General features: G+C 39.7%; 1 protein-coding gene and 1 non-coding gene across 3 annotated transcripts; both read left to right on the forward strand.

Annotated features, from left to right (window-relative positions):
- Positions 1–211: 211 nt before the first annotated feature.
- On the forward strand, positions 212–2,338 carry LOC109203516 (kinesin-like protein KIF20A). Of its 2 annotated transcripts, XM_019362905.2 has the most exons (6): positions 216–511; positions 670–765; positions 1,499–1,618; positions 1,701–1,839; positions 1,912–2,096; positions 2,200–2,338. In XM_019362905.2, the coding sequence occupies exons 1-6, from the start codon at positions 428–430 to the stop codon at positions 2,254–2,256; spliced, it is 681 nt and encodes a 226-aa protein (XP_019218450.1). In that variant the 5' UTR covers positions 216–427; the 3' UTR covers positions 2,257–2,338. The 2 variants fall into 2 exon arrangements, with proteins under 2 accessions (XP_025766151.1, XP_019218450.1); XM_025910366.1 differs by lacking the exon at positions 2,200–2,338 and having other exon boundaries at positions 212–511; positions 1,904–2,162.
- A 4,677-nt stretch (positions 2,339–7,015) lies between these two features.
- Positions 7,016–7,104, forward strand: trnat-agu (transfer RNA threonine (anticodon AGU)). The gene is given in 2 exon segments: positions 7,016–7,053; positions 7,069–7,104. It is a non-coding gene; the product is annotated as a tRNA-Thr (tRNA).
- The last annotated feature ends 3,002 nt before the right edge of the window (positions 7,105–10,106 follow it).

Here is a 10,106-nt window from a genome sequence, read left to right on the forward strand (position 1 = left end):
AAATCAAACAAATGAGGAAATCTATGTTTGGAAGAATCCTCAAAGATTAAAACGGTTCCATTTTGTCTTACTTGCTTGTTTGCTTGTTAATTTTTTCAATATGTCTCCTTTTTGTACAGTGACACATTCATCAAATGAGAATCTGGAACACAGGGCACTCCAAGCTGGTTGGACATATTGATGACTTGCTTGAACTCACATCTGCTTCCAATTAGTGGTGATTAGAAGCTTTCCCTTGATTCTCAGTGGAGGAAAACCAGCAGGTCTACTGGCTCTTGTTAAGGTGCAAAGAGTTATTTCAAGCCTACAATAGTCAGTGGCTGTTAAATCAGCTTTAGTGCTGATATCTTACACTCAATCTCATGTATGAATTTAACAAATAACTATTACTTCTTTTTGTAGTTGTTGTTGTTTTTAAGTTAGTGAAATGACTCAGGAAAACAGTGTTTGTATGCAGTCTGTTGACATGGACTTTACTTGTCTTCCTCCTGGCAACACGACCCTGCAACAGGTAATGTTTATTTTTGTTTGTTTGTGTTTTTATTGCATTACCATTGCTGCCAATTCTTCGCTTACTTGAGGAGTCTGTCCCAGTAACTGAATGGAGGGACTGGAAAAAACAGTTTAAACTCAGCTCCTCTGCTTTGATTGGTCTTTTTCTGTTGTTAGACTGATGTGCCCGGTGCAGCTGAACAGCAGACAATGAGCGTTTATCTCAGAGTGAGGCCTTTCTCTAAAGAGGAGCTCTCTAACAATGAGGATCAGGTACACTCGAACATACTGGGATGACCAATAAGGAAAAACCAGTGTGTATCCTCTCTGCTTTCTTCTGCAAGTGTTGTAGCTCATCTGCACATTTCCATCAATATAAGAGACTGGAACATTTTGTATTAAAACACAATAGGTCTCCCTACCCGGATTAGATGATCTTGTAGCCTAATACTATTTAAGAGCAGTTGTCTTGCATTCAAAATAAAACTAATGGAAAGAGCACCTCAGCACGGTGGCACGGTGGTCAGCACTGTTGCCGCACAGCAAGAAGGTCCTGAGTTCAATTCCACCATCAGGCCGGGGTCTTTCTGTGTGGAGTTTGCATGTTCTCCCCGTGTTTGCGTGGGTTCCCTCCGGGTACTCCGGCTTCCTCCCACCGTCCAAAGACATGCAGCTTGTGGGGATAGGTTAATTGGATAATCGAAATTGTCACTAGGTGTGAATGGTTGTCTGTCCCTGTGTGTTGGCCCTGTGACAGACTGGCGACGTGTCCAGGGTGTACCCCGCCTCTCGCCCTATGACAGCTGGGATAGGCTCCAGCGCACCCCGCGACCCTGAAAAGGATAAGCGGAAGCGAATGGATGGATGGATGGATGGAAAGAGCACCTGATTTAAGACGTAGTTGCCACTTTTGCACCAACTGGCCCATGCCAGTTCTGACTTTCACCTGTTATGAGATGGTTTGATTTACAAAGACTGTTAAACACTTTGTTTTCCCATCTCTCAGGCTTGTGTTGTGATTGAAAACAGCCAGACGGTGACACTGAATGCACCAAAAGGTTCTGCCACCATGAAGAGCAGTGAGAAAGGAATTGGCATGTCACTCCACAAATTTTCTTTTTCACAGGTCAGTAACATTTGAAATGACCCATTTTCTCCCCCCTTTTATGTCAATAATTATCAACTTTTTATCTTCTGTTGCCTTCTAGATTTTTGGGCCTGACACAACACAGGCTGAGCTGTTTGAGAACACAGTCAAAAGCCAAATGAGTGATTTCTTGGATGGGAAGAATGCACTGATATTCAGCTATGGTGTAACCAATGCTGGGAAAACCTTCACAATCCAAGGTACGGACAGAAGCACAATATCCTTGTGAAGTTCAAGTCGTGTTCTTATGGTAATGTTTTGAAGTGCTGCAGGAACTCCAAAAGAGCCAGGAATACTGCCTCGAGTGCTGGAAAGCACTTTTCAGTACATTGGAGAACATCAGTATCAGGGAATGGACCTGAAGCCCTACCTCAGGAATGGTGTGCAGTCTCTGGATTTTGACCAAGTAAAGCAGGAAAGAAGCACTAAAGCTGCCATTTTTGCTTCAATTAAAGAAGTAAGGACTCAGTTCTGTCAAATGTATTCCAGAAAAGAGAAGATGGGAATAAAGCACCTGACTGTAGTGCTGTTTACATTCATATGTCTCTCCTCTGGTCTAGGAGTGTGATCCTCTCAGATATCTACAGAGGTGTTCAGAGACCCATTTTCAGCAATAATCCCTCCTGTGTTCAGTGGTACATTGTCTTATCTAATGCAAGTTTAACACATTAAAAGCCTAACTTATCACTCAAAACAGCTTTTTAAGACATTTGAGCACAAACTCAAACTATTGTGGGGATTAAAGAAACAATAAATGTGTCTGGATCATCCCAGTTTCTGTTTTTAACCTCATTAAACCAAGTTTACATTTTCCTCTAAAGGGGCTGCAACACCCAGCTGCACAAAACCTTCACTTTTCCAACAGTTTCACTCTTTGAATATTTTTCATTTCTTACAATCAGAATTCTCCAATAGATTTGTAGAAGAAAATTATTTTTCTTTCATGCATCACCAACTGAGCCTTTTATGTAAACGTTTCAAGTTGCAGCCTAACCTCATTTAATTTTGCTTAGCAAAGTACTTTTCAACTCTAATAATCAGTAAGAGTATATTTCTTATCATCTATTGGTCATCTGACCTGATAAACTTCAATTAACATTATAACACAGGAGTGATTGTCTCTAAAAATGGGCTCCTGCACGCTTGCAGACATTTTTCCATCACAACTTATGGATGATGAATGATTTGATTAAAGCTGTGAAAACATTACTGATAACCTTCATGTGATGTTACATTAAAGCCAATTTTTTATTAAAATCAGGGACTTTTCTAACTGACCTCCAACCTTTGAGCAGCAGTGTGTACTGTATGTTTGTATGTAACTGTATCTGACCTGGATTTTATCACCAGTTTCAAATAAGAATTTTCTTTAAAGTCTGTCTTTAAACTGTGTCACCACCTTAGGCTTTCATTTGAATTTACTCAAAAATCTCTATACAGTTCTCCTTTACACTGTTTACAATAAAACGTAAAAAATGAGTAATAAAAAGATCTGTAGACAGAGCAGTAGATTAAGTAGACGGATAGAAACAGCTGTTCAGCCATGTTCTAAGAAACCAACACAATTTAAAGGTTCAGGATTGTGGTTTTAAAAGTTGAATTTTCATGTACTTCATATGTTGCTTATTTTTATTTAGTTATTTAATTTAGTTATTTTTATTTATTCTACTAGTCCTTTTCAGAAAGGAGCTGTAAAATAGAAAAAAAAAGATTTTTATGTTATTTTTATGACATACAAAACAAATTGATGTATATAATACTATTAAACATAATATACACAATATGTCTGAAAAACATTATGCTGTATATTAAAGTTTGTATTTTCTCCAGAATGTTTGTTCATCTTTTAAGTTCATTTCAACAAATTTGTTTTTACATTTATTTTTATTAAGTTGGGGTTTTTTTTAATTGGAGATTTATAATACATAATTCCACTCTTTAAGTGATTAGAAGAATATGAACGTTTAATATTCAGAGGTTTTCTGACTCTAAATTTTCTTTTGTCATTACTCATCTTTTTCTAATTTACATTTTATACATTTTCAGCCATTTTCCAACTTCTTCTGTGTGAACATAAGCTTTCAAAAGTTCTGCACTTTTGTTTTCAGGTTAAAAATTCTGTATTTTCCAGCTCATTCAACATTTTTAGCTTAAATTCAGCAATTAATTCATTTCAGTGCATACATTCAGATTCAAGCATTCACACTGCAGTTTCTTCAGAAAATGCACTTTCTAGTTGTCTTTGTGATGCTGAATACTTTATTACTCTTATGACCTACAGTTGTTTGGAAATGTGAAGTTTGTTTTAACTTTGTCTTCTAGGATACAGGCTCCGGGTGGAGCTGGGAGTTAAACAAGCTTAACATTTAACAGCTCACTAATGTTTATACACAGGGTTACAGGTTCGGAGTGGAGCTGCTCCAAGAGGGAAACCCTGGAGAAGAATGTGCAACATTCTTGTGCATGTCTCATTGTGTGCAGTTGACACATGGCGAGAGCCGTAGCAAAAGAGGAGTGTCAATTACTAACTTGCAGGTGTCGTGAGGTGCCATGCGAAGGAGTGACTGAGGAGATCGTCCACAAGATGGAAGCTTGAAGGGAGCGTGCCAAGCTCCATCCGACGGCGCAGGAGGAAGTTCAGCGATGGAATTGTGGTTCTGTGAACAGCACAAATGCCAAGTGACTGGGACTAACAGCACTTTCCCCAAAAATGAAGCCAGTAGCTTACTATCCTAAAAGATTAGATCCAGTTGCTTCTGCTTTGCCTCTGCGTGTGAGGTCAGTATGCAGCGGCTCAAGCTGTACAATGTTCCAGGGGAAATAGTTTTATTTCACCCTTTGACACTGTTAGTTCCACACGAGGTAGATGTTTTACTGCTGCAGACTAAGATGACATTTCTATCACCTGCAAGACACTTGTCTTTAATGTCACTGCTCCTCTCACAACCACACATAACCATAAAGCGGTGCACAACTCTAAATCCGTCAACCTTTTTGCCCTTTTGCATGTAAAGCTGCAGAGAAACAAAATGTGACAATATACACTGATAGCCAATATGCAATAAGCAGTATTATTGCCCAGTAGAATTGCCGTTTTAAATGTGCAGCACATACCCGAGGGAAAGATCCAGTCACATTAGGGAATGCCTTTGCAGATAAGATAAGAGGCAAAAGAGGCAGCTTTGGGAGCACACACTGCAAAAACTCTAAATCTTACCAAGTATATTTCTTTTATTTCTAGTCAAAATGATCTCATTACACTTAAAACGAGACACAAGCAGCTTAAAACTAGAAAAAAAGTAGACTATTTTCACTTGTTCCATTGGCAGATTTGTTCACTTATTTCAAGCTAAAATATCTTGTATTAAGTGAAAAAAGCCTGAATTAAGTGTTTGACAAACACCAGGTGTGCAAGTGATGAAATTCAGCAAGCAGTAGACTGTGCATTTGATTCCTCATACCAAGCAGAAACTGCTCAAAATGGGGTTCAAACCTACACCTCTAGAGGAGACTGCAACCTGAACACAGCACCTTAGACCACTCAGCCATCCTGAAACAGATCGAGTGGAACTGATTTTCTGATAAAACCAGAATCCAGTTTAAAATCCTCCCTTCACATAAAAAGTCTTGAATGAACCTTTGGTCTAACTGTTCTTCACACCTGACTGGTAACAAGATGGCGCCGGTGTGTGTGGTTGCTCATCTGTCACTCCCAAGTTTGTTTCTGTTTCTATTATTTCTGACCTGTGTCATTCACCAAACAAAGTCTCTGCTGAGGTATAATCGCCAGACATGATGATCGCCTTTTATTGAAAAGGTCGGCACCACCAGGGCTCTTATCACAGCTCCTGACTCTGACCCCTCTGTCTCTGTGCCTTGCACTGCTGATTTTACTCAGTTTGAGCTTGTGATTCTCTCCATTTCAGAGGATGCGGGGTGTCATATTAACCCCGCAGGTTCCCCCCAGGATCCTTTCCCTCCACGATTGTTAAAAGAAATCTTTCCTAGTATAGGGCAGTCTGTCCTTGACATTATTAACAGCAGTCTGTCCTCTGGTGTGGTTCCTGCAATTTTCAAACATGCAGTAGTGCAGCCACTGCTTAGGAAACCTGGCCTTGATCACACAGTTTTAGCTAATTATAGACTGATTTCCAAGCTGCATTTTCTTTCCAAGTGTTAGAGAAAATTGTTTTGTGTCAACTGAAATATTTTATAGATGTAATGGCATCCTTGAGGTTTTTCAATCGGGATTTAAAACCCTTTATAGCACAGAATCTGCATTCTTAAAGGTCTTTATTCTGGTAACCACGTTGTTCTGATCTTGCTTGATCTGACTGCACCCTTTGACACAGTAGACGACAAAATTCTAATATCTTGATTAAATGATCTTATGGGTATTGGTGGCACTGCACTTAATTGGTTTAGTCTTATTTGGCAAACAGAACTTTCTCTGTCAGCTTCTCGGTTCCTGCTTCTCTGTCATGTGGCGTCCCAGAGGGGTCAAGTTTAGGGCTCTTTTTACTGTATATATTGCCTTAGGGTTTCATCCTTAAAAGGCATGGGATCTCTTTTCATTGTTCCACTGATGACTGTCAAATTTATTTGCAGCTAAAGCAGAAGGATGGCATCTCCATAAAACCTCTCTTGACATGTCTAAATGACATTAAAGCTTGGTTGGCTTTAAACTTCTTAAATTCTAATGATAAGAAAACAGAGGTGTTGGCGTTTGGAACTAGTGGTCCTTGTGAGTCCTCCTCTGTTGATTTGAGACCCCTGGATGTTTATGTTAAACCTGGTATTACTGACCTTGGTTTTAAGTTGGACAGTGATTTTAAATTGGGCAGCCAAGTTAGAGCCTGTGGTGAAGTCCAGTTTTTATCATTTAAGGTGACTGACTAGAGTGAAATATTTTCTTTTTCTGCAGCACTTTGAAGGGTTTTACTTTTATTTCCTCAGTTAGTTATTATTACTCTCTTGCTCTCTAAACGAAACTGAAATACATGAACTCACAATAGAACGTAAGTGAAACTAAACTAAATTAAAAACAAACGAAGAAAATGAAAATGCAAAACTAGAGTAACTCTGCAGTTACCCCACCCACCTGTCGTAGAAGCTGACTAGTGTGAGTGGGCATCAAGACGCAATGGAGGAGGCTGACTGTAGATGAGCAGCCTGAAGTTTAGAGTGTCGTGGAGAGCTAGCAAAACTTTTAACCCCTGACTTTGACAGACGTTGTCTCTTTTGATGCGACAACCTCTGGTGATTAAATAAAGAAACAAGATTACCTTTCATGTGTTTCTGTTTAAGCTCAAATTGGTTTGATGTTTGGAGGTTTTCTCAGTGTTCATCAGTCACTCATCTGTGTGGCATGTATGTGGCACTGTGGCTTAGTTGGTTAAAGTGCCTGTCTAGTAAGTGTTAAACTAGAAAACAGGAGATCCTGGGTTCAACTCCCAGCAGTGCCTAAAAGATTTAAGTTTTGTCTGTTCTCAGTCATCCAGGGCCTGTTAGTCTACGGAACTTGGAAAGATGAGTTCCTGGGTTCCTTTAAGGGACACATCCCACTGGTGTATAAATACCTGGGACTCTCTTTGCTTACCTGACTCCTAACTTGCGGCCCGTATATAGACCTGAAGAAATATAATGAAATTTGGCCGTTGAAGTTACTTTTGTTGTTAGGGGGTATTTGTTTGTTGTTAAGTGCAATGTAAAAATAAGTTCTTTAAAAAGCACAAAACGATTTAATATGAAGGCAATATGAGCAGAGAGCACAAACCTGTTGAGGGATTGATTATTATTATCATCTGTGTGTTTTCCCTGCTGCCCAACCGTCATCTGTTTTCTGCTCGCGGTTATTTGTGTTCAGGTTTGTGTTTCTGTTCAGGGTCAGTAGTTTAGTTTCCCAGTATAGTTTAGTTCTCCGTTCACCATTTTGTCCATCTCTTTTGTTGTGTTTGCTTTAGTGGCACCAGCCAATTTTTAGCCAACCTGGTTGTCCAGTTTAAGATAAAGCCTCTTCTCACCCACAACCTGGTATTCATCTTTTTTTTTTGGTTGCGGCCTTGAGCCGGGTCGTAACAAATAACTCTCTTATTTCAGTGAGAGAGTTATTTGTAAAGAAAACACTTTTCACTAGCAGTCAAAACTAATGTTTACACTTATGTCTGCATTTTTGTTTTATTAAATATGAACAAAAGAACTGAAAGTATAGACCCACGTGATGTGGATCGGCGCGAGGACATCACATTAATGACTGGGTAACAGACGTCTCCAAAAACGTCACAGCACTTTTGCAAATATGTGATGTCTTGATAAACCAAATAGATATTTGAAGTTTATACGGCTACTTTCTCGCTTGAAAATATGTTAAAAGTTTATTTTGTGACGCAGAAACATAAATAAGAGTAACATTGTTGGAAACTGTGCCACTGAAATGTGAGATTTTAAAAAGGAGAATGTGGCTGTTTCCTGTGACTTGTTGGTTTTTGGGGATGATCCTCAGTTTGAGTTTCTTAAGTTCAAATCCCAGATGAGCCCATTTGTTGTTTAAGACTTTGCCGCCTCCCTGTTCATTACTGTAATTTGTTACTATCAGGATGTCCTAAAAACTCCATGGAAAGCATTTAGCTTCAATCAATCAATCAATCAATCAATCAATCTTTATTTATAAAGCACTTTTCATACAAAAAAAAAACTGTAGCACAAAGTGCTTTACATGGTTAAAAGCAGCCCACCCCACCCCCACCCTCCCACTCATTCCCCACACTCTTATTAACAGAAACGGTCATGGATACACACGTTCCACAGTCGAGGACCATACCACTGAACAGCTGCCTCTCCGTGAGTATGTGTCCTGACTTTAGGGACAATCAAAAGGCCAGTACCAGAGGACCTCAGGGTCCGCGAGGGTTCATATGGTAAAAGCAGATCTGAAAGATAAGAAGGCCCAAGACCATTAAGACATTTAAAAACCAATAAAAGAACTTTAAAATCGATCCTGAAACACACGGGGAGCCAATGCAGCGATTGTAAAACCGGTGTAATGTGGGCCCGCCCTCTGGTCTTCGTCAGCACACGAGCTGCAGAGTTTTGCAAAAGTTGCAAAGGTGAAATATTCTTTTTGGGGAGACCAGAGAGCAGGGCATTATAGTAATCAATGCGACTGGTAATAAAAGCATGCATCAGCATCTCCGTGTTGGCCCGACAGAGAATAGGGCGGACTCTGGCTATATTTTTTAGATGATAAAATCCAATTTTGGTTACGTGTTTAATATGTGGGATAAAACCAAGCTCAAAGTCAAGAATAACACCCAGGTTTTTCACTTGTAGTGAAGGGCATAGTGAAAATGCCTGTAATTTAGACAAGAGTTTCTCTCTCTGAGCCTCAGGACCGATGATTAAAACCTCAGTTTTGTCCTGGTTAAGCTGTAAAAAGTTTTCTGCCATCCAAGATTTTATATCTAGAATACAGTTAAAAAGGGCATCCATTGGTCTGGTGTCATCAGGAGACACGGAGCTATACAGCTGAGTATCATCAGCGTAACTGTGGAAGTTCACTCCATGCCTCCTGATGACGCCGCCAAGAGGGAGCATATACAAATTAAAAAGTACAGGGCCTAAAACCGACCCTTGAGGCACACCACATGTCATTTTATGGATCTTAGAGGAGCATGTATCCATACACACCATAAAAGTTCTTCAGAGACAAACTGGCAGGAAACAGAAAGACAGAGCATTTTTCTCTTATATTGACTTTTCTCAAAAGGATTCCTGTTAAATCCAGAATTGAATATAAAATACTATTTTTATATTACTATTTTTACTTTTAGCTTCTACTTTTTTACATCACACTGTGCACAATCTCTATGGAATCAATCCTAGAATAAAAAACAGAATCAAACACAGAAATGGATGACTTTCTGAGCTTTCAAAACAATCTTTCATACACTCATCTTCATTTTTTTTACTCTGATGTGTGACTTTGGAAAAATGACACAATTAACTGTTTGGCTTGTTGGTCTAGTTTCAATGGGAGAAATGTCCCTGTCTCCCTTGAAGGGAGTCGACCCTTGGAAGAACTCGCCTTACGGGTGGAGAGTGAGCAACAAAACCGGTGATACTTCTGAGGCTGTTTCCAGCTCTGTCTCAGAGCAGAAACAGGTTTTTGCTGTCCCAAGAAGCCAGGATGGCAACATCACTGCCACTCTGCACGATCCCAGCACTGCTTCAGAGAAACCTAAAGGAACGGCCCAGGTGGTGTTCACAGAGAGACAGTTAAATATTCTTGTCCATCAGTTTCATTTGAAACATTACCATGAGCCAACAGAGATTAAATAGTTGGAAGAGATGACGGGACTGACCTACAAACAGGTGTCTGTGAAGGTTCTCAGTCATCCAGGTCATCGTAGTCAAAGGAGCTTGCAAAGAAAAGCGTCTGGACTTCTTTAAGTTGCTTGAAGACGTTTCA

Source organism: Oreochromis niloticus, linkage group LG9 (genome assembly GCF_001858045.2).
Source record: "Oreochromis niloticus isolate F11D_XX linkage group LG9, O_niloticus_UMD_NMBU, whole genome shotgun sequence".
Classification (NCBI taxonomy): domain Eukaryota; kingdom Metazoa; phylum Chordata; class Actinopteri; order Cichliformes; family Cichlidae; genus Oreochromis; species Oreochromis niloticus.

Excerpts from the sequence above, each read along its gene's own strand:
- LOC109203516 (XM_019362905.2), top strand. The coding sequence starts at position 428 with ATGACTCAGGAAAACAGTGTTTGTATGCAGTCTGTTGACATGGACTTT. Across the intron at positions 512-669 it reads GCAACACGACCCTGCAACAG|ACTGATGTGCCCGGTGCAGC; the intron begins GTAATGTTTATT and ends TTCTGTTGTTAG. Across the intron at positions 2,097-2,199 it reads TTTTTGCTTCAATTAAAGAA|GAGTGTGATCCTCTCAGATA; the intron begins GTAAGGACTCAG and ends CCTCTGGTCTAG.